The sequence below is a fragment of the Tyto alba genome, unplaced genomic scaffold (assembly GCF_018691265.1).
Source record: "Tyto alba isolate M040663 unplaced genomic scaffold, T.alba_DEE_v4.0 Super-Scaffold_40, whole genome shotgun sequence".
Lineage (NCBI taxonomy): Eukaryota > Metazoa > Chordata > Aves > Strigiformes > Tytonidae > Tyto > Tyto alba.
This window is the reverse complement of record NW_024881316.1, coordinates 5,880,871-5,905,769: the sequence shown is the minus strand read 5'-3', so window position 1 is coordinate 5,905,769 and position 24,899 is coordinate 5,880,871. Positions and strand designations below refer to the sequence as shown.

Here is a 24,899-nt window from a genome sequence, read left to right as displayed (position 1 = left end):
GATGTGCTGGCTGATTTCTTTCATCTTTTTTCTGTCTCACCTTCCCCAAACAAGAAAATGAGGTACCACCGCTCTATTGCGATGCACCAGGTATCTGGTACCTGAGCAAAAAGCACCTGTTAGAAGTAGCTCTGAACGGACATAATAGTTGACATACTGCGACAGAGCCATTTCCCACTTGACCATCAGAGGGAAAACACAGCGCTTTTTACTGAGTAATGGAAATACCCGTCTGGGGAAATTTCTTCCTACCATCTGGTAGCCAAGTGAAGGCCTTTATGCATGAGGTCTTGCATCCCTACAAAAAAAGTTTCTCGCTTTATGTGGACAACTAATTCTTCTTTCTTCCTTCAAGTCCTGCTAAGATTTTCAACAGCACCCTGCGACAGCAAGTTTCACAGGTTAGCTCTATAAAATGTTTAAAAAAAATTTTTTTTTTCCCTAGCTTTAAATCTGTTGCCTTTCACTTTCACAAACATCTCCCTGAACTCTTACGAGGGCAGTTAAATAAGTACAGCAAATTTATCTTCTATCATTTATTGTCTTCTCTTGCTGTCACGCCCCATTTTCATGTCCTTTCCTGCCTAAACTCCCAATATCAAGTCCCTCTTGAGGTGAAAGCTTCCTACTTTTGTTACCTCTCCCTAAAGCTCCAAACTGGTTTTATCTTGTAATGCTCTACTCTGGTTAATATGAACACTGCTACTGAGCATACACCTCAAATGTACCTAATTAAATTATCTGTTTTCTCCTTCATTGTATCTACAAGCAATGCTTACATAGATCACCAATACCACACACATTGCAAATACTTGTGTTGTCCAAAATGCTGCACAGGTCTTCCTCCCAAGTGAAAGAAGTGAACACAAGTGAACAGGAAAACTTGGGAACAAGTACAGATGGTTCCTGCCAGTGCGCACTGCTTATATATGCAATTAATCTATTTTGCACTCATAAACCTCACCCATCCAGCTTTGGTAACTTGTTCCTAAAATTAAGGAAACTCTGAAATAAAAACGTGCAATCTCTCAACTGCTGCTGCATGGAGAAGATTCAATCTCCTCTGTCAGAGAGCTCCCAAATGTGATGCAGCACCACTGGCAAGGCACATGGAGGTATGATAGGGACCCAAAATAATTCTTCAGTCAGTCAAGGAAACATCAACTGCGTGTTCTGCTGCTGTTATCTTTAAATGATGAAAGTCAAATGGGAAAAATAAGGAAGTTGAAAATCTTTTCTAAGAAGAGATTTTTCTCTACAGCAATATTATTTTTAAAGAAAAGGCTCAAAAAGACTCTTAATGAGAAAAATCCTGTTTCCTTCACCCCTTAAATCATGTCGTTCGTTACCTCAGTTTTGCTTTGCATTTCCTCTCAGAAGCGACAAATGCAGAACGCTCCAAGCACTGTTTAGGTTTTCCTCCAAAACTAATCAATAGTCCTAACTGCGCATGACCTCTGTTCTGTCAGTCTCACCTCTGTCTTGAGTTCTGCTTTCTGCACCTCAGAAGGAAGGACAAATACTCCTTGGGAAGACTTATGTATATTTTGTGACCACTAATAAAATCTTTGTTAGGCAAGTATTTTTTTCCTGCATGTTAATGCAGCAATATAATGCTCCTATAAATAATTCTTCGGTGGAGGTTTGAGGCAGCTAAATTCTGTAACTACTTTCTGGATTAATCACTGGTGTGCTGCAACATTTACTTGCTACACAAATCTAAGCTTTCTTCTACCAATAAAATTATTCAATCGTAGCAAGTAAAAGAAATAAAATTTTGGTCCTCTTATTACATCAGTATTGCATTAGTCACTAAGTCTCCAGATAAGTCAGAAGTCCACAGTCCTGATATTCAGCATAGTGGAAAACCAACAGAAGGGCCCCGTAGCTATGCTCACAATCTGTCCTCGCAAAACATCTGACAGCTGCAACACTAACAAAATTAACAGTGGATGAATTAGTACCAGACGCTGAACAGTTGCTATAGAAAGACTCATCCATTTCTTTTCTTCTCCTCCCCTCCTTCAACCTGGCTACCCCACCACTTGATAAAATTAACACTCAGTATCATTTCTCTCTTTTGTTATTTAACAAAAAAAAAAAAGCACCACAAACACCCAAGACAATGAACTTCATGCCATGATCTCTCTAGACTCTTAAAGAAGCAGTCTGCAGTTGAAGAACTGTTCCCAGTTCTCTTACTGCTTTTGAGCAGCAAACGTGCATCCACTTGCAGAGTTTCTCACCTGCAGGTTTTGGGATCCCACCCGGGACCTGCAGCTGAACAAGGCAGCGCCTTATCCCTTTCTTTACGGGCTCTCTGCCCACACCTAACTGCATTCCTACATGCCTTTGCCCGCTCCTTTTCAGCTCTTCCTTCCTTCCCTGCTGCCTTAGGTCTTTCACTGAGCACTTTTCAATTTTTGAGCAAGTATGCCCAGTTCAAATGTGAGCATTCAAACTCTTGCATACTGCAACATCTGAAGCAGGTGGAGTCCTAAAGTCCTACAGTTTCATCAAAAAAAGCAACTCTGGGCCTCAAATTCAGAAGTGTTCTTCCAGCACTGGACTAGAAATGAGGGCAAATGTCAGGTGTTAAATTATACAGCTACCTTTACTATATCTTCCATCAACCGATCCTAGAGGAAAATATGTTACCGTTCAGATGGGAGATTAAAAAACAAAAAACCCCCAAACTCATCAATACCAATTTAATAAAAATTTATATATATTTATATATATATAATCCACTTGTGTCATCAGGGAAAAGTAACCATTTTTTTAAAGAATCATCCTTCTGCTACACATGAGAAAAATGTTACTAGGAAATCGCCATGTTACTTTTGGGCTGATAGCATACTATAAGAGTCGTGACAAGTAGATAGATCTTAGTATACAGAGAACAGCAGCTTGCCAGCACCTGCTGACAGCTTCAATTTTTCAGCCATTCACATTTCTAAGAAGCCTAATAAGATGTGGATGTGACTATACTAAGTATTGAGTAAAAAGTCTATATTCTGCATAACCACTCAGTGTGCATGTCCCTGTTTTGGAAGCAACAAGCAACTATTTGAAATAATGTTATGATAAAGACTGGGAAGACAATTCCTGGGTCACTGAGTCCAACCCCTGATATCGCAGAGAAGTACCTCCTGTACTATCTGTACAATCTGCTTCATAAATTCTTCGCTAAAGAAAGGTGCAGTCGTATACTGTGGACTGAGACTAAGACAGCAAGGTCTGTGATGGGGAAAGAATAAATTTTAAAAACAAGGTTGCAACTGGAGTCAGCAAACTTTTATGTAAAATATACAAAACTAAAACATTACTATTAGAAGTCCTTACCCATGTCCTTCTCTCCAGTAGCTAACTGACTTTTCTTCCTCTGACATAGGAACCCTTTTTTTCAGTGTAGTTCCTCCTTTTACACATTCATCCTATCATCTCTTTAGGAAAGATGCTGTTCAAACTTCACTTGGGAGGTAAAAACAATCTGTGCTAATGCATGTGAAGACCACAAGTAGTGCATGCCTTTAAGATTACTTTATTATGACTCCTTGGCAGGATTCCAAAAGCAGTTTATTGAGAATGCTGCAGCAACACAGACTTCTTCCGAGCTGGGACTCCTGCAATCTTGTCATGTTCTCGCTTTCATTTTAACTTTGCTAAAGATGAGATGGCCAACTTGAAAAGATGAAAAAAGGCGCTGAAAACGTGGCGTGCCAGAACACTGCACTCATACTGTTTAAGTTAACATATAGGAAACGTAGTCAGTTTGCGGAGATGAAGATTTCCCATTCTCCTACTTCCACCACTGCAGACTGCTGAATTTGATGAAATTCTCCCTTTCTTCTTTCTTGCTTACATCACCATCAATAATAAAATAATCAAAAGACTAAAACCTCCTGTCATACCCGTGCAGCCGCTTACTGCCCTTTAACGCCTATTTTCTTGCTAACAGTATGTGGCTGACACTTGTGGTTTTGATACTAGAGCTAGTAAAGGATTTATACCTAAGTGGTGTTCTGCAAGTAGGTAAGAAGTAAGAAAAAGTAAGAAGAAGGGATGAAAGCAAGAGATGTCAGAAGCTGACAGATACACAGCAAGAGTCTGCTGCCCGCATTAAAACACGTTTCAATTTTAGCTGGCAGTTAAAGTATATGCCCATCTTAAAGATCAACCCTCCCCCCCCAAAAAATAATTAGATATTTGAGATGTAATATTGATATATTGTGTAGCCATCACTTGATGACTACACAGATACAAACACACGCACACAGAGCAGATATAAAATAGCTATCACCACAAAAATACAATGCCATCCGAAGTGCACTGCATCATGATTATTTTACAATGAGGTTGCTACGGTGGTCTTCAAAACATGCTTCACATCATCTTTTCCCCTTCTGTCCTTAATACCCACAAAGAAAAAAATACTATTCTTATTTAATTGTTTCCCTTCCATTTCTTGGCCAAATTTTGTTCTTATAATCACATTTTTGAGTCAGCCCTGAAACAGGAGGAGAAGTGATGAAACAATGTATTTTTCCTCCCTATATATTTTTCTTCCAGGTAGATAACGCTAAATAGAGAACACTGCTGTTGATTCAAAATCACTGTAAAGACACATTATGCACATTTCCTTTTACAGCTCAAAAGAATTGAAAGGAATTCAAGTGCAATAGAAAAAATACAATATTAAGTTTCTGAAGTTGAATTTTGAAGGTAAAGAAAAAGTAGTAACTGATTTCTTTATCAGAATTAAATTGTCTCTGCTGTAGTCTAAGAGCTTTTGTTTTCATATTTTAAACCCATGCTTGCTCAGTGAGGTTGCCCTGAAACATCATAGTAAGAGACTGCAACTTTCCTCCTAACTCTTGGGCTGCTTAAAGAATGCTTAAAATGCCATACAATAATACTGTAGCAAATAAACAAGCATGCATTATTAACCTTTTTAAATGTGAGATTCAGCTATAGCATCCTCCACTTACTCTGCTTCCACAGCTTCTTTTACTTGTAAAGTCAATATTTAAATATTTGTATCAACTTTTAAATAGGTCTTCTACAGGTGTTTTAAAAAGCAAGGTTGTTTGCATTATAATTGAAGGCACCTACAAAGCACCACTGTAAACATTTTCCATGCCAAGAAACAGGAGTTTCTTTAGGGCTTTTAAGCTCTTTGCAATCTGGAGCCATATGCCATTTCAGTACCGCCTTAAGTCCTTACTTGTTAGACCCTTTTTAATTTTGAAATGATGCCAAGGTCAGACATCATAGCAGAGGTCTCCCGTTTAAAAGCTTACCTTTTTTTTTTTTTTTTTCAAAATAACTACATACACTTTGCAGTATTAGCACAGCTTTATGCTAATATACAACAGAAACTGAAAGGTAATTCTATTTTCTTTAGTTTTACCATGCTCTCTTCTGCCCCAATCACACTCAGTTCAAAGTCCATTGAAAGTCAGTGGTTATGGACTGGGCCATACATTTCATGAAGGGCAGGTACAACCCTGCAGCGCAATAAGGAGCCCTGCAATTTTAAAACATGAAGATGACATTTTCTGGACTGCCTGGTAAAAATCTAATGGCACCTTAGAAAACACAACAGACATGGCACATTTAGAAACATATCACTGGAAATTAAAAATAAAGAAGTAAGTAGAAGATACTGACAATACATACTTCTGACAAAGCTGGCTGAACAGCACTTTGGGAGAAAGAGGACCTTTTCCAGCCTCCCTCATGCTGTGAAGGAACAAGAACATGGCTGAAGTCAAAGGTCCCGGGCTGGAGAGGTTTACCACCAGAGGATCCTTCAAAGCAAAGGTAAATTGCACATCAGATTTCAAAGTTGATGACACACAAGACTTATTTCAAGTTAGCGCGTTTATGACAAACAACAATGTAACTTTCAGTCTTACAGTGTTCTGTTTGCAGGGTTTTTTGAAATGTTTATGTCACCTACATGATTGAAATAGCTGAAGAGAAAGCTTAATATTTAAGCAGTAATAGTTGCAAAACCAAACAATTCCCATCCAGCAAATTGCTTGGTAACCAGTAGTTTTGGAAACAGGCATGCCCCTGAACCAGTCTGATTCTCACAAAAACAGACTGCCTCCTGTGCTTTTACTTCTACATGCGCTGAAATTCAGCTGGAGAGACAACATGTGTGACCTCCCCCACGGGCCAGCGAAAGACAGGGCTCAGTGGCACTCCTCCTACTCAACCACAGGACAGGGGTGGTCAGCTTCTCCGACCCGTGAGCCGCACACCGACCCTTCCCACACATTCGAGGGCCACCGAAACGTACGCTGTTCCCCCGGGAACCAGGTGCTGGGAAGGCGCCAGCAGTGGTTCAGAGCAGGAGCTGACAGCACACCCCTGCCGTGGCAGTGGGGGACAGGCACAGGGTACGTCCTGCACAGCCCCTCCCGGCGTGAGATTTGCCCCAGCCAGCGGGTGCCGGCGCTGGAAGGAGCCGGCCCACAGCCCTTCCTACCAGCTGGCCTGACTCTCACAAAAACACATCACAACCGCTGTGCGAACTATTAGAGAGGCTGCCTCGTCCAGAAAGAAGACCCACACAAAACGTACGCTCTACGGATATACACAAAGTATTTGCATTATATACACTATCAAAAGGTGGGAAAATGCCCTTTACCAGGCAAGAAGCCGGGAGTTTCTACATTACTATTAGCTAGAGCACTGCAGCCCTCTAATTCTGCGTTGACATTCAAAGACCTGAAAACACAGTCCGAAGACCTAATTTACATTGCAAGCACTGTCATTAAACAAAAAAATAAGTCTTTCAACCTTATGGCTGTGCAAGTTTCACATCAAGCATAAGCCGATGTACCGCTGGCTTTCTAAGCCCCCAGGCACAAACAAGCTCCAGACCTCTGCTGTGGCTCAGGACAACTTTAGTGAAACATGTTGCTGCTCAGAACTGGCACTGGAGGAAATACAGACAGCAATGCAGTGAATTTCACACTGTTCTTGCCTGGAGAAGCTACGAACACCACTGACAGCAACATACAGAAATCATCATCATTACAGAGATATCTGAAACAGAATCCCACCCCTCAACCCTCACTGCCACCAGACAGAAAGCTCCCAGCGAAAAGCAAAAAAAGAAAAAAAAAAAAAAAAAAAAAAACAAAAAACCAAACAAACAAAAAAAAAAACCACACAGAAATCCTCTGTAAACTGCTTTCTTTAGCTAGCAGAGGGAAAGGGACATTATCCTTACTGTCAACGACATATTATGAAAACTCAAGTCTCTAAGACACAACCAGGAACAGCAGCATATTATTTTGGTAATAACCACAGGAATCTCTTTCCCACATGCCTGCAATGAGCTTGAAAACATGAAATTTGGTGCTCACTGAAGTTTTGCTTCTCAGTTTAATCCTCTGGATCATGAAGCACATAATAAAGTTTACAAGCCTTATAATGAAGGGCTGGGACAGACTGGAATAAAACATTTCATGAACATTTTCTAGAGCCAAATATACTATTTCCTGTATCACAAATTCATACTGAGGCAATGAAATGGGAAACAAAAATAACCCAGCCACTTTTTCTTAAGGTCAAGCATTATTTGCTACTTCAGTGTCACAAAATGTGAAAGGAAGTGACTATTCCTCCTTCTCCAGGGCTGAATAATTAGTTTTGTAAAAGGACTGAGTTCACAGATATCATGAAACAGCTAAACAACTGAAAGGCAAAAGAAACAGGAGAGTAAGAGTGTGTCTTTAATGGAGATGCTATGTCCCATCCTCCAGCTTCTTCCCACATTTCCCCAAATTTGTATTTCTCACTGCATACTTACCAATTGGGAGTCTGAAGTATGACAGATTTTTAACTTTGTTCCTTTCTCCTTCATCTCATACATCAGTTCATTTAGTACATGAGTCTGTGCCAAGTTCTTAAAGAAAAAAAAATAAACCCAAGAAACACATGCTGATCTTTCAACTGCACATTTTTCTTTAGTTATAAATTCTAGCTTCAGGGATAGACAAACTAGATATGTTTCATAACGTACAACTGATGTTTAAATCAGACCCCTAGAAAAAGCAGGTATCACCCTTATAAGCACCAAGATCATTGATCTCAGACTGTTTCTAAAATTGTATCTACTTCTGTTTCTGTAATTCCAAAATAGTTTCCTAGTAATTACTTTGTTATTTTTACTGAACAACAAGATTAGTTAATTTTTATTTTCTTATGGTAAGGGCATTAGTATCAGAAATAATTTGTTTCTTTTAAACTCTGCAGTCGCCCTCATTGTGCCCCAAGAAGCACAAAGGCTTTGGCACACTGAAAAGCACTATCTCTCTGAATTTGAGAAACAATCTCATCATATCTCAGCTTTGTTTATTTTTGGTTAACTTTGAATGCAGATCGCTTACTTTTTCTACAATGTCCTAAGTATGGACAGAGAACACCTTGCAGTAATTCTATTCCTTACTAATTTACTATTTGTTTGCTGAGTTTTGTAATCACCACCATAAACGCAAGGTAAAGAGTGCCAGTTCAGAACACCTTTGTTGCAGTTTTCTCTCTCATTTGATCCCTGCTGTCTGAAGACACACAGATGCCTCTGCTCAGCTGACAAGCAATACGATGCTCCAATAGAAAACCTGCTAAGGCTGCTACTTTTTTTGAGTATGTTGGATTAGTCGTACACTCAACATCACTAAAAGTGTATTAGTATAGCTCATTCCTTTTATTCTGGTTGGGGAAAAAAAAAAAAAAACAAAAAAAAAAAACAATCAATAAAAGCACTTTTATAACTGTATCCATTGTAGGGGCTTAAAATCATCACAATGTACTGTGCAGACATTTACATTATGCATAAAGTACCACTTTTCACACCCACCAGTATGGTAAATACTGTGCATTACTCATGACTTCCTAATGCTGAACTACAAATAAAACCATATGCTGGAGTACAACCCACACACATATGCAGTGTGTAAAACACTTGACATTTTCATTTGTCTCATTACTGTGAAAAATGCTACTGATCCAGGAATTCTTTTTTGTTATAAGAGGAAATACGGCTTGGATAGTGAGGAATAAAAAGAATTTGAAAGGAACCTTCCGAAAGCAGAATGAAGACTGCTAATGGCCAGAACTTTTTCTGAAGACCACAGTTTATATAGATTAAGTATTTCTGAAATCTGTTAAGAAAAAGCTGTATGATCTTTCCATCTTACCTGCATGACAGCATTAAAAAAGCACGTATTTCCTAAATTATTTATTCCTTTAACTGGAACTGATGCACCATTACCAGAACTTTTTCCTTTCAGTATTTCACTTGTTTCACTGTTTTCTTCACGAAGTCGTATGATTTTTGATGAACCTATAATTAAACTATAGATTAATTACTACGTAACTACATAATTGCATAGTTTAATCATTTCAGTCCTTCCATGGATTATGTTTATAATTTTTAAAATTACTTGGAAAGATTTCTTGATGGTACTCTAAGCTGCTTTACATAATCTTTTTTAAAAAAAGAAACACCAGCAGTTAAACCCCTGGGGAAAAAAAATCCCAACAATTACATATATCCAACAAACCCTTCTACAATAATCATACTGTCCCATAAGACTGTAACTGCTTCACTTACCCGAGCAATAAAGCTGGCTCTGTTAGTTTATTAACAATAGGCAGTTAAGACGTACGTTCATTAGACACACTAGAAACACCACACGACGACTGCTTTTTGGTGCACTTGAAGAGAGGTAACCAAAAGTTACCCCTTGAACACCGTGAACCCTCATCAAGTATTGCCATCTGTTTGAATTGCCTCCTACAAGGTGGGCAGCGGCCCGATACTTGTTACCAGCTCCCCCAAACACTGCATCTGCTCCTTGACCCACCTCCTTTTGTCACAGCCTGAGGAATTGCTAGCACAACCCAAATACATACGATGCTGGTGTTTCAATTTCAAACAACAAACATTTGATAAAACTGCAATGGAATAGGCGACCAGTACAACATCCACATATTTTCATGTTTTCCTTATTATTTAAACAGATGAGGGGCAGCAAAGTTAGACAGTCATTAACTTGTAGCCTAGAGGTAACGGAAAGACCTGAGATAACCGTATTTAGCCTTGAATTCTACTAGCAACTTTCATACTGTCATGGTTGCAGGACTAAATATGAACATTACTGACATCTGCAGTGTCTTAAATATTGATTAACAATGCATGTCAATGTAAACGAGTTATGGACTTAATAGATGCCAAGAACTGTGATGCTGCAATCTCTGTCTTGACATATGAATTCATCTATTTGTTCTAATGAGTTTCACATTGAAGTCTCATTAAAGTGTTCTTGAGAAGTAACTAACAGACGTATTTACGTTAATGAAATGCTCATGCCAAAAGGTTCTTTTATGTACACTCCTAGGTAGCTTCCCGCTTAGAAGAAGAAAAAATATAATTAAATAAAAAAAGAAGTCATTAAAATATCTATTGTATCTGGCAACAAGCTTCTGATGCAGTCTGTCTGCACCCTATTGTGCTATCAAGGCGTAATTATTTTTCCAAATTGTATCGACTTTGTTAAAATGGAGTTAGAGGTGTTTTGTTGTTTAAAAACATTTTTAAATGTTCTTGGTAATATTGCTTACACAGCTTTGAAACACTCTCCCTTCCACTCGTGCGGAAAATCAAGACAGTACAAGGGCAAAGTAAGAGACCAAGTTCTCCTTGAAAAAGCAAAGTGGTTTTGAATGCAATGAATGACAAACAGCTTGGGAGCTGCTCACACCCTGAAAGAGTCACTGTTTTATGGGCTGCATGCAGCAACACCTCTTAATTGACACTCTTACCAGGGGCACGCTACAGTGTCTGAGATTCATTCACCCACACAGAGCTCCAAAAGAATCATAACAGGAGGATGGGAGCTCCAAGTGTCTACAACTCAAAGGCACTGCTCACTCTCAGAAATCTAATAATATAAGTGGAGACTTCTTCCCCTCAGAAAAGTGTGCCTTAGAGAGCAGTGCTGGGGAGAAGAGGGTTAAAAATAAATAAAATAAAATAAAAAAAAAAGAAGAAAAAAATAAGCCAGAATTGTGTAAATAATTTGTGTATTAGTATACCACAGTTGTTGCATTTATCCATCGGCATTCAAAAACATCTGGGACAGCATCTTAAAGTAAACAATGTTCACAAGGCCATCTGGACAAAACTGCAGGCAAAAATTAAAGCATAAGCATATGGAAAAGCAGATTTTTCTCTTCCCTTTAGCAGTACAGGATGACAAATGTCAAACCTAGATCTGTCCACGCTTCACTGTGCTATGCTTTGCAGCACCACCTGGCTCTCCTTGCACAGCCACCAAATATGGACAGCACTGCCACAGCGGACCATATCTGCAGGGCAAACTCGATAAAAGCATTTCACTTCATGGTTAAATGGCAGCTTCACACAAGTAACAAGGTTCCATTTGCTGAACCTTATATATAAATTATTTCAGGGAGGGAAAACAAAGCCAAAGCATCCAGCTTTGCGATAAGAGCTGGATGAATATGCAATTATAAAACACAATAAATGAGAACCAGACATCCAATTCCCACAAAACTGCATAATTAGTATAGGGATAAGGATAAGGGTAAGTAGTAGTAAATTAAGAAAAGGTCTGTATGTTGTTACTGAAGTCTAGGAACCTCCTTTCATTCAGAAGGTTTTAATTACTGCCTCTTGATTTTTAAAATAATTTTACAAACACAATCCACGTGACATTTTACTAGGATTTTTGTATCTGTGAAAAAGCCTTGACAGAAAAGTGTTGCTTTGCCATTGCAAGCATTATCTGCTGACTTGCTTATTCCATGCAGATATTTTTAGGGACATATACAGAGCCAGAGGAGGGGCAGCAGTTTTTAATTTAACTCTGCCCAGTGTCCCCAGCTCAGTGATAAATGAGAGAGAGGCCTGAAGCTGAATGTTTAGTTGACATGTGAAGAGTTGGTCAGTCTTAACAGAAGATGCTGGTAATGACTGTGATAGCTAATACTTCTACAGATTGGGGCCGGAGGGTCCTTCTGCAAGATTAACCCAAGGCTACAAGCATGTTATTAATCAAAAGGCTAATATGAAATTTTTTAAAGTGAATTTGCACTGAACTGTTTCAGGGACTCTTGCCGACTCAATCTGGCAACCTCGTAATGTTTTAACAGGCGTGCTTTTGGATATGAAAAGTGACTTCTAAACCAGTATAGACACAACAAGGATCCCAGCAGAAGGGTTCCACTGAGATGGCTGTCATCTGCTGCTGCCCACAAGGGCCTTCAGCTCCTGGCCAAACAGAAGAGAAGTAGTCATCCAAACCACCCTTCTGGGTTCAGCAATACCTGTTATAAAGGGCCTTGTTAACGTAAATGAGAGAAAGGTGAAAAGCACAGAAGTAATTAAATTCATAGATCGGTTTCTATCCGTCGTTCACTGCTACATCTTTTAGAGAGTTGACATGCTGTCCCTCAACCTCTCTGCCCTTCTCAGGCACTGTGGACATCAGCCCCAGCCAGGCCTGCCCCTCCACAGCGGGGACAGTGCATCCAGCTGTGGCAGTTTGGGGGCTCACACATCCAGACTACACCCCTCTGTCAGTCTCTTTCTGCCGTTCTGTTGCAGAGGTGGCCTTTCTAATCTAGTCACACAGGGAGAGCTCTACAACCAAGCTGTTCCTTGATCACCACAACCTCCTTTTTCCCTTGACAAAGCCTATCAGGCTGCAGAAATGCCCCACCGGAGCACTCTGCCAAGACCCACTGCCCAGTCCTCCGTCCAACTCACGGCACCCTACTGACCGCCTCTTCCTGGGCACCGCGTCAGCGCCCGCCTCCAGCCCCACCGTGACACCCACCTCCAGCACTCACGCAGCTGCGTTTGTGCGTGGGCACAGCCTTTTTGCTCGGCAAAGCTTCCCGACATCACCCTGCTCTCCTCCACGCTAGCAAACCCCCTTCCCACCAGACCCACAGGAAAGAGAACAGAAGTCAGAGACCGCTCCTCTGCTACAGCTCTTGCCTGCAATGCACCCTTTTCTTGCCACTCTTTCCTTCAGCTTTTTTTTTAACCTACTTCTGCTCACCTGTAGTCTTGTCTCGTAAGCTCTCTGGAGGCAGGGAACAGCATTTTGTCCCACAGCTGCACAGCCCTGGCCTCATGGGTATGCGACTGAGATTCCTAAGCCCAACGTTAACATAGACAACGATTCAGTCCCTGAATCAAAGCAAGTCATCGGACCAGGTGTACAAACACACACACGGTGCTGACACATCCACTTGCAAAAGACGTTCAGAAAACTCATCGCAGGTTCTCTCTCAATTTGTTTTGCCAGTATTTCAAACATTTGCAGCGCACACGGACTTTTGTACTGCCCTTGCTGAAACTGAGCTGTGCCTGGGGGTGCAGATGGTATGCAAGCAAAAAGCTAAATGACATCCAATTTTTCTTTCAGCCAGGGGAGTAAGCATTTTTGCTCATCTTTTCAATGCAACTTTTTTTTTAATTAAAAATGAGGGTTCCAGGAATATGCACTTTTATTCCAAGGTCAAGCCTCTTCTATTGAATACAACTCTGGTACTTCAGCTGAAGGTCTTCACAGTAAAAGCAAGGTTAATAGACTGCCTTTCTTTTACCAAGTTCTCATCATGCTGTATTATGAAATGCTACTAAATTGTCTGTCACTCCTTTTTCATTTAAAAAATTTAATTTTTTTTTTTCAACGCTGTACAACAATGAGAATCTAACCCTTAGAAAAACAGCACTGTTCTCTTCTGAAATCGTCACTAGCTTTACATTTTAAAAGCCCAGTTTCTCTTGCAGTGTTGCAATCCTACCAAATTAAAGATTACAACCTGCAATTTTATTTCTCTGATTCTGCCAGAATGTTATAAACTAAAAAACCACGTCTGCACAGTGTGAAAGAGCAAGCTAGTCAAGCACCAGTTTTGATCCTCTATGCTCAGATGACTTGTGCTACACCTCAAAAGCAAATAAGTATGCAAACAGGAAAGGGAAGAATCCCTGCATAAAAATGACAGAATGTCTACAAAATTTTTTGCCGATGATTCAGTTTCCATTTCTTTGCAATGTGCATAATTAACAGCAGCACCTAACAAGTGAACTTGAAAGAAAATTTATGATGACAACAGAAATGTATTTTGCTGAAATATATCTTAGATTTGGAGAAGCAACATAATCTGCTTTATTTTGCTAGTTAATCTTTGTAAGTAGACAGAATGGACTTATAAGGCTTCAAGTTCCAAACTGCATGGGGTGAAAATCAGTTATGAAATAATACAACTATTTTTTTCCAGTGTGATCCTTTGTCAGCTGCTAATATCCACAGATGAATGCAAATCTGAAAAGTTATTCATCGTACTAATTGTTTGTCCATACAAGTTAACGCCCATTACTTGCACTATAAAACTATATATTTTTAAATCTGTGTTTTACATCAGTTGTATCCATTAAAATAGAAATCAAGTTTCTAACTTTCACCTATTGGCAAATCTGGGCAGCTGAACTTACTAGCAAAATCTCACTCCTCTGCTTGACCTTTCCAAGAATAAATTTAACTACAAAATTTGAGAATAAATGTTCTTCTTTCCCATTCTATTGCCATGCAAACCAATTTAATTAACTGCTCTATAAAAAAAATGAGTATGCAATCTTATGTCTCCACCAACGTCTAATTTGGCTTTTGTAAAGGAAAATATGCATACTATTCATTTTTAAGACTGCGAAACAATTTATTTTCTCCAGCAAGTGAGCAGACACACAAATCGCCATGTCTCAGCATGGCTTCTGTGTACTACATGTGCATTATGTCCATGTGAAGCTCACAAGTGTGCCACACGGACAATACTGCACCTGCCTTTCTGTGAAAATCATCATGGCCTGCTAACCTTTTCCACAAAACAAATTTCTGGGTGGTACACCCTAGAAAGCAATCTTGCTTTATTCTTCCATCTTGTGCCCAACATGACCTCTTAACCAAACAGACTCCTCTAAAAAAAGGGGGGGGGGGGGGGTGGAAGAAAAAGCAGGCACTGCTGGGTACAACAAACCATAGGATCAGATGCGAAAATCACACAGCTGCAAGCATTCTTTTGGGAACCCAGCACAGGGATTTATCTCAATCGCTTAATGTAATTACAGAAGTCAGTCATGTAGTAGTAATGTAATTTGCACATTTTTACAGCTGAAGTGAAGTTGAATCTTTATGAGAGGCCAAGTGAAAAGCAGGGATCCTGCTGCCACACTATTCCACCACATTAGTACCAAATGACAAGCATTTTGCTTTTGTTTATTTTCCAAGATGCATTAATTAGGAAATCTATATAACCCTCCCTTACATGTTTAAGCTGATTATTTTATCTTTAAATGACTCCTGCATATTCAAGAACCAAAAAAACCTAGCAGCCCTCATCTAAGGATACAAGCAGCCCATGGATTACTTATATCCATGTTCATACTGCATTTCTGCAGAAATTTCTACACAATGCTATCTGAATTTTAATGATGCACCATGCTAATCAGTTGTTACAACAGAAAGAAATCCAGACGTAAGACAAATTCTTGTTACAGTGCCACATTCCGATATGAAAAGTATCTTTGCTTTGGCTGCTTTTTAAGGAAGAAATGGAAAAGCAGTGGGGAAAAAAGCACAAGATTGATTTTTAAGTAAAAAGTATGAATTATTCAGTATTGTCAGTTTTACACTATTTGTTTCTCATGAGTTGTTTTTCATTTATTTAAAATGAGTTTATGTTTTTAATGGCCGAATATATAAAATAAATCTTAAAAAAATCTAAGCCAACTAATATTTTAAAGGATGACAGTTACACTGAAAATATCACTGTAACATGAAATAAAATGCTACACTTCAAAAAACCCGAAAGATAAGTTATCAATAGTAGAGTTAATGTTCATTGTTACCCTTCATGTCCTTTATATCCTGGACAACAGCATGAATTACATTGCGATTTCAGATTTTATTTTCAAAAAATCCTTAAAGGCAGCCTAGTTTAAAGAAAATTTTAAAAAACTTACTTAAGTTACATTTCTTTAGGGGAAGTACCAAGTGTGTCAGCCCAAGTATCCGACAGAAAACAGAACAGGCGTTGCTGTCACATTTTTCAAAGTGAAACAAGAATGCCAACTCTGCCTGGGAATTCCCTCTCACACCTACCACTTACCAATACACAGCTGTCTCCCAGCCTCTTCCAGCGAGGAGCCTGGCCCAAAGCAACAGCCCGTGCCGGGCAAACAGCTTTTTCCTCTTTTCCTTGCCACTTAAGAAAACCCAGCAAACCGTCTTTGGGCCAACGCTCCCAGAGCTCTCAAGAGCGGGAGCCCAACTGCTCGGCGCAGCCGCGCTCCGCCGGCTGGCGAGGGTCACAGGCTTCCACCTCGAAAACACCGCTGGAAGTACACGCACCACGCTTGTCGCGTGAGCGCAAGCTCGCACCTGAGCCTCAGGCCTCTCCCGCCACGGAGCCCGAGACACGGCTGCCCCGTGGGAGGGAGAAGCCTCGACATGCCCAAGGCCTCTTGCTGCCCAGGCGGCCGCCCGGCAAGGCCCGCGCGTGGCTTCCTTCGCTCTGAAGGACGCCAGCGCGGCTGTTCGCCCGCTCAAACCCAGGCACGTCCGTGAACCCGAAAGGATGAAGCGTAACGGCGCGGCCCGGGAGAGACACGGGGGGGGGGGGGGAGCAGGCCCCACGGCCTGCCACCGACCTGCCACCGCCCTGCAGCTCCCAGCCCGCGCAGGAGGGCCCTCATCGCCGCCCGGCCGCCCCGTCCAAGGCACCGAGGCGAGCAGGGCCAACCCAACGCGCTGCCGCCGCAAAATGCGCCACAACAAACTGAGGCTGGGTGGCAGCTACTTTTTTCATTTCAATGCCTGGTTTCAGCAACTGGAAGGAAAACTAGGTTAAATAAAACAGGAAAAAAAAAAAAATGTTTATTCCCTAAACAGAAGCAATGCATTTCTGTTTCCAGTTATAGTTTTCTTCCACACCTGTTTCCAGCACAAATTTCCAGTTATATCTAATATTTACATGAAATATGTGCATCTCCAAAACAGAGTACCAAAATGAAACACAAACACAGCAGAAATACATTCTGCCCTGCTCCGCTATAATTTTTAAGAAATCCTGGTCCTAATTTAAGCTTACTTTTCCTAAATTAGCTTTGAATTTTTGTTGCTTAAGACATTTCATAGAAAACTTCTAAGCACCACACTCTGAAAACTTTAGATTCTCTGAAGATTCATAAATTAAGAATCTAAACCATGAAGCACACAGTCATATCACTCTGAAAGTCTTATCCAGCAGTACAAAACCAGAATGAAATTGTTATCATTTTATTAACTGAAACAAACACTACAGCATTTTAATCTGCAAGTAAGCTGAAATACCAATTTATTACCACACAGAAACTTGAAACTGAAGCTGTGAACGAAAGTGAAATCACATACTGTATTTTCATTACTCCAAACAAAAAGATGCAAAAGGTAGCAATTTATTAATTTATTACAATTGAATAATTTAACAAGCAACGTGTGAATAGATCAAAATATAAAATATGTATTTCTGAATGGCCCTTCATTTTTTTCCCCTCAAAAAATATGTATCACCTCTTAAAACCAGTAGGATTTATGCACATGCAGCTAGAGGAATATATAGTCCTATGGTGCCCAAACATAAAACATAACCATACTGTAGGAAATAAAATTAAATTACTTTTATGAAAACCACTATGACAGGCATTACTTGCACAAGTAATTGTGCAATTACCAATTGAATTGTAATTGCATCATACACAATTTTTCAACCGTATGTTTAACATTACTCAAAATCTGAAATACTCATTTTTACAGACAGTACATTACAGATATCTTCAGATAAAACTGTTTATGTAAACTTACTTGGTTCAGCCCTGGAACCATGTTTTTGAAGAAAGTCAACTATCTGAGCCAAAACCTTTTTGTTGCAATGTGTTGACAGCTCTTCATCACATTCATAACACCTTAAAAAAAAAAAAAAGAAACTAACTGGAATTCATAGTATCTGGATGCACCTCCCAGCTCTAACAAACATGTCAAACACCTTTAAGCAAATTATTTAAGCTCTAGGTTTCAATTTTTCATGCTAAAAAGAGGAATAAAATTGCATTCTCTCATCCCATATATGCTCTTCCATAGATCAGCCCCAATTTAATGCAATACTTACAGATTTAAGCAATCTCAGTTTATAGTCCTGCAAATAATCATACAGAAACAAGCAGGAAGAACAAACTCCTATAACCAGCCAGCTCTCTACACAACACAGTGGACCCAAACTTCTACCTTAGCATTGATTTGTGACCCCTCTGAGAGTCCTGAGGACAAACTAATTTTCTTTCCAGAAAGCCTGCCTTTCCTCTATATAAGGTATTCATTTTATCTCTCAGAATCATTCTTTACCATGAGAAGACAGTGCTTTAAGTTATAACTAGTCCTGACATTCAAGCATACATGAACACCTGCACACTCATTCTTACCATATGATCCATGTGCTGAGATTGATAACAATGCAATGAGGTTCTGTGCGTGCTGTTTGGAAGTGTTTCAGAGAATGCTGGCCTTCTGAGTTCTTACTACATCCCTAAAAAAGGAAACGTCAACACTAGGAAAAGACTGTATTACTAGTAAATAAGCTACAAAAACTTCACTTTTCAAAATCAGACAGAAAGCTATACTGCCCTAAACACTCACCCAGCATTCTCAAGGATTGAGAGGGTTTAACATTCTTTATAATCCAGTATTTCAAATATATCAAATAACTTTTTTTTTTTAATGAACACATTTTCTTTTTACTAATAAAGAAAAATCAATGACAATACAAAACCAAAATCTCACCTTTTCTACTTGGAAAAATCAGTTAAAAGTATAGAAAATTATTGTTTGCTTTAACCTAACAGAAATAATTTCTAGCTTTTGAGTAAGTATTGAATGAGTATTATTTGACAGAAAATTATGCCATTCACAAAAGTGAGAATTCTCTAGGGAAAAAAAAAAAAAAAAGTGAATGAGTGAATGAAATGACTATGTAGCATAGGTGGTCCACAGAATATCAAGGAAAGAAAAGCACAGGTAACCTTTACTGCTGAAGAATGCCAAATGTATTCCAGACAGCACATTCAAAAGATACATAAATTGTTTTGTAGTAAAAAGCTACTCAGAACACACCATTTATGTACAGCAACTTTGAGAGAAAGCATTTGCTATTTTTCATGTACCTACAGAGTGGGACTTAGAAGATTCAGGTCTGGTCTCTGAACGAGGCATAAGTTTTGGAGGCTATTAACAGCATAAACATGAAAAAGCACACAGTTAACTCCTTTTAAAAGCCCCCCTTAACTACAAATTTTGAGAGACAAGATATACAGGTCCTCCTCAGATCTAGTTAACGATCTTCTGAAGCCTGAAAATAGCACGTTTCTTTGCAAAATTAAATCTGTTCAAATACTGGTAGGAAACTGTCTTCTGTAAGACCCACTGAAAGTCTAAGAAAACTGTGAAATGCTTTGTTCAGGCAACTATTAGCTGAACCATGAGTAACACTGCCTGTAAACTGAATTTTTCTGTGTCAGGCTTTACTTCACTCTAAGAGTAGAAACCTGTCCAAGCCCTTGGGGTCAGGACCTTCCACTTTAAACTCTGAGGCCACAATGTGACATTATAACTGATCCAATCTAATGGCTAGCTGCCACAAAAAGCACCATTCTCACTCCAGCACACTCATTTCTGCCTGGTTTCAATCAAACCTAGCAACTGAGTGTCCACAGTATAAGCTGATTGAGCAATACACATATTTGTTTTTTCATTCATTTGTATTTGCAGGATCTTCTGCCAGATGAGCCAGCTGAACAGATGCATTTTGCAACCACACGGTTCCTGAAGCCAAGTGGCAAGAGCATGCAGATGAAGAACAGAGAAAAAGCAGGACCATCACGTACTACTTGTGATGCCAAACCACACCAAAACAGATAAAGCTAACCCAAAACACTGCCAAAAACGAGACAAGAATGTAAGGCCACATCCCACTCCACTGAGGAAGCTGAAGAATGGAGTCTCATAAATAAGCACTTAGGTTACACTGTTTCACTGAAGGTAATGAGATGCCAAACAGACAAGGATCCAAACCAGTCATATCTTTTAGAAAATCAGGGCCAAGCCACCTCCATAAATTTACAGCGTATGCTTACCTGAGAGCCACATTTGAGACACAGCCATATGTCCGAAGGTGCCACAGGCTCACCGTCACTCATCCGCCTCTCCTTCAGACATTCTGCACATATTGACCAGACGCTCTGAGCTACCGCTCTCTTCACATGATGCACATCCACTGCTTGGCTCACGTGCTGGCAGGTTAAGCCTAGAGAAAACAACACATACTCACTTTCACCCATCAAAAATAAGAGGCATGAAAGGGAACACGTGTATGCTAAAATCGCAGAGTCTTCAATAAATTCAGCATTAGGAAAAAAAAAATAGCAAAGAACTAAAATAGGAAAAATCAGCCAGCTGCTCCTCATATACTGCATTTTAGGAAGGATCTATTTCAGTCTTTCTATAATGAAAATACTTCTCGAGTCAGCGAACGTCACCACTTAAAAACAGATAAACTACTTTGTACAAAAGTACAAGAATTACTTTTTTTACAAAATTAATTTCCCTGGGTTTTGGTTGGTTTCTTTGTCAACAGTAAAATACTTGTCCTGGTTTTGGCTGGGATAAAGCTAATTGGGGTTTTTTTCCTTCCTTCTTAATAGCTAGAATAGTGCTTTGTTTTTGATTCAGTATGCGATTGGATATGAGAAGAATGTTGATAACGTACTGGTGGCTTCAGTTGTTGCTAAGGAACCAAGGACTTTTCAATTTCTCATGTCCTGCTAGTGTGCAGGTACACAAGAAGCTGGGGGGGGGGAGTATAGCCAGAGCAATAGACCCAAATTGGCCAACAGATTATTCCACATCATCTAACGTCATGCTCAGAATATAGGTAAGGGTACCTCCACTCAGGTTTTCGAGATGGTGGTTTCAGGATTCTCTCTTCTCTGGGATCACTAGCTGGGAATGGGCCGGCCATCAGTCAACGGGTGGTGAGCAATCACATTGTGCATTACCTGCTTGTATTTTCTATTATTACTTTATTATTATTTTAATTTTATCTTATTAGTTATTAAATTGGTTTTATCTCAACCTATGAGTCTCCTTACCCTTACCCTTCCAACTCTCAATCCCATTCCCTAAGGGTGGAAGAGGGTGAGCGAGCAGCTGCGTGGTGTGTGGCTGCTGGCTGGGTTTAAACCACAACAATACTACATAAATCTATTTTTGCATATAACACAGGCAGTTGATCTCACTTTCAAACCATAAAGAAAGATTTTCAAATACCCATGTATCCCTACTACAACTGCCCATCCTGAACATGAATATCAACCACTATTCTTCTCTTATTTTTTGCACAGATTTCACTATAATATCACAGAATAAACTAGGTTTGAAGGAACCTCTGAAGGCCATGTTATCCAAATCCTCATTCAAAACAAGGCCAAATACAAATTTAGATCTGGTTGCTGATAGCTTTGTTCAGCTGAGTGTTGAATATCTTCAAGGACAATGGTTTCACCAACTCACTAGAAAATCAGTTTTCTGTCTTACCATCCTTAAGGTGAAAATAAGATAAATTTCCTCATACTAACCAAAATTTCCTTGACCTAACTTTTGTCTGCTGCCTTTAATCCTTCCATTGTGGACCTCCTAGAAGATCCTGGCTCTGCCTTCTCTATAACCACCTGTCAGGCAGTCAAATAAAAAAACCTGTGTTTTCACTCCTTCAGCTAAACAAAGCCACTCCCTTCAGCCCGTCTTCACACATCCTGTTCTCAATCTCCTTAACAACCTGGAGGGGGTGACCCATTGCTGGACTTGCTGGACTCACTCAGACAAGTCAACGTTCTTTTTGTAACAGGGAGCCACAACTGGACACAGTACTCCAGGTGAAGTCTTGCAAGTACTGAAAAGATGGAAAGAACCACGTAACTCGCCCTGTGCTCTAGTTAATACAGTAGCCACAAGCCACACTACTTGCTTTTGTTCAGCATATGCACTAGGACCTCCAGGACCTTTTCCGCAAAGTTGCTTTCGAGCCATTGATTCCCACCTTGCAATTGCATGTGGTTATTTTGGCCCAGGTGCTAAACTCTCCACTTGCCCGTGTTGAACTCCAGGAAGTTTCTGCCAGCCCATTTCTCCAGCCAGTCTAGGTGACTGAATGGCAGACCTACCCTCCGAGCATATTATCAACTTCTCTCCCCAGTTTGTTGTTCAGGAAGACGACAGAGCATAGCCTCACAATGACATCACCCAGCTCTCTCAAGCACCTTCAGATGCATCCCATCTGACCCACGAGCTTGTTGCATGTCCAGTTTGCTTCACAGCTCTCAATTTTGTTATACTCTGGACAATGCTTAAATCCCAGAGTATGCCATTAGGCTGGGGGATCGGGAAGGACCGAGTGCAGAGCTTACGTGTGAAGATGGAGGCAAAGAAAGGACTGAGTTCCTCAGCCTTTTCTCATGTCCCCAGGTCCCCTGCCCCCTCAAGCAGCACGCTTACACATGCCCTATCCTTCCTTTTACCAGCACAGTGTTCATACAAGTCTATCTTACCCTTCACATCCCTCATCAGATTCAACTCTAACTGAGGCTGGCTTACCTAAGCCCATTCCCTGCACACTCAAGGCACCTCCAAGGGCAGCTCAAACCTTCCTCCATCCTCTCTGCCTTTCCTTTTGCTTCTGAGCTCAGCTGGAATCTTCCCATTCAGCCAAGCAGACTGCTGCCACGCATGCTTGACCTTCCTCACACCAGAAAGGCCATTCTCCTGCTCTGAAAAGGCTGTCACTGAAGATCAACCAACTCTCCGGCTCTTCAGGGCAGTCACATAGTGTAACAACCAATCATGTCATAAACACCTAACTGGGGATATTACTGTTATAAATTTAAACAAAAAAAGTATTTGATGGTAATGGTACCCCTGATTTGTGGTTTTCATCAGTCAACATCAAAGTTATTAGCCCTCAACCTTAGGGCCAAAGATCACCTAATGTACTTACCTGAAATATCATCTGAAGAGTCCTCATCCTGTGGCCTGTTAGGCCTTTTGCTTCTCTTTGGTTTCTCAGAGTTGGCTCTTGATGGATCTTTCACCCGCATCTGTTACTTACTAGAAAAAAGAAACAGGGGTTGCTGTATTGTTCAAACGCTTAATCAGATGTAGTGAGTTTGAACTCTAAAAGCATGAGATCAAATCACACATTCAAACCTCATGAACGTAGTTTTAGGCTTTGACTAATGTCAGCTATTGTGTAACAAGGAGTATGAATGTGTCAGGAATGAACTCTTAGGAATGTGAAAGATCAGTTTGTTACATTACATGACATTATATATTGTAGATGTAGCTACAGGGGACACCTGCTTCCAGACAGCAGTGTTAAAATATTTGAGATACCAAGATTTTCTTTATTTTTGTTATTGTAAACTACTACAGAGCTCCAGCCATACCTCACCACTAAAACATCATCAAAATAGAAGCTTCTCTTCCTTAACATACCTTCCTCATGAAAGGTTTTAGTCACTGTTTACCCTTGCACATTCCCTAAAAGCTTTTGAGCAATTTCAAACACTTCAATAAAATACAAAAGTAATCCAAATCTCATGAAAGCGTCCTCTCCTATGAGTGAGGACAGACTGGAGTGCAAGCTGACCCCTCTCTTAAACATCAAAGAATCCATACAGATGAAATGTCTCATAGGAAATATGGGTCGTTAATCAAGGAGTCCTATGAGGAACAGAATTAAAGGGTAAGTATTTGCCACTAAACTTTTTTTTTAAAAATCCCCAGAGATTTCAGCACGCCAGTCATTTAATCAAAATCCAAATTTGAATTCACTGAAGGAATGTAGCTGTGCACCACAGTTTCTGAGGCTTAGTATACAAGTTGTCTTTTAACAATGTGTTTCATAAAAACAAATTTATGTTTTCATATACAGAGCATATGAATGTAAGATAGGCAAGTATTCAAACACTGCAAACCTGTGAGCCATTCTGTTCAGGAAAAAAAATACACTTTGTTGCATACTACATACCAGTTAATAATGTCACCTGAGCCACCAGTACCAAACATTTTCAACTGTGCTACCTCATTTATGTATAGAAAACCTCTAAAATGTCCTACATTGCAGAATAGCAAAAGATACGTTCTTGCTACAGATCAAGTAGATAAGTTTAAAAGTTTATCTACGGAAGTTTTTACATCTTCTCTGTATATGCCTTTAGACCTTTGTACTACTGAAGCTCTGAGAGACACAGGAATTGACCTGTATATTGAACTCAGCATTCCCTCTCCTTTCTCACCCACTAAGCCAGTCAGCAGAACAGTCATCAATACTGATATTAGAGCACCACCACCACTGGTATCTGAACAGCCTTCACAGAAGTGAAGCAGGCAGTCTGGGCCTCAGAGATCCTGTTCCAGGTTCCTACGGACCTGGACAGACATCTCTGCACCTGGCACACATGCTGTTAGTGCTGGAGGTTTTCTGCATGAACGTATCAATTAGAGATTTACTTTGGACAACTCAAATTTCTGTAGAGTATGAAAGAAACCTTTACTCTCTGCTTCCTTTCATCGACGGCTTCATTGTCTCCTCAACCTTTCAAAATGCACTTCCTTTTTTGCAGCATGCTGCATTTACGTAGCAGTCAGTTTATACTATATTAAATACCATGATGTTCTTAAATTATAGCTTTCAAA

At 40.0% G+C, this 24,899-nt stretch overlaps 1 protein-coding gene across 5 annotated transcripts in view; it reads right to left on the bottom strand.

The window, feature by feature from the left end:
* USP45 (ubiquitin specific peptidase 45) overlaps nucleotides 1-24,899 on the bottom strand; it is a 57,450-nt gene that overhangs the window by 23,658 nt on the left and 8,893 nt on the right. For all 5 annotated transcript variants that reach the window (XM_042802902.1, XM_042802900.1, XM_042802903.1 and 2 more), the window contains exons 2-8: nucleotides 23,200-23,309; nucleotides 20,285-20,454; nucleotides 18,578-18,681; nucleotides 17,964-18,064; nucleotides 9,222-9,367; nucleotides 7,832-7,927; nucleotides 5,683-5,813 (exon numbers count right to left, since the gene is read on the bottom strand). In XM_042802902.1, coding sequence (XP_042658836.1) covers nucleotides 5,683-5,813; nucleotides 7,832-7,927; nucleotides 9,222-9,367; nucleotides 17,964-18,064; nucleotides 18,578-18,681; nucleotides 20,285-20,454; nucleotides 23,200-23,299 — 848 coding nt within the window. In that variant the 5' untranslated portion in view covers nucleotides 23,300-23,309. The remainder of the gene's footprint in view (nucleotides 1-5,682; nucleotides 5,814-7,831; nucleotides 7,928-9,221; nucleotides 9,368-17,963; nucleotides 18,065-18,577; nucleotides 18,682-20,284; nucleotides 20,455-23,199; nucleotides 23,310-24,899) is intronic.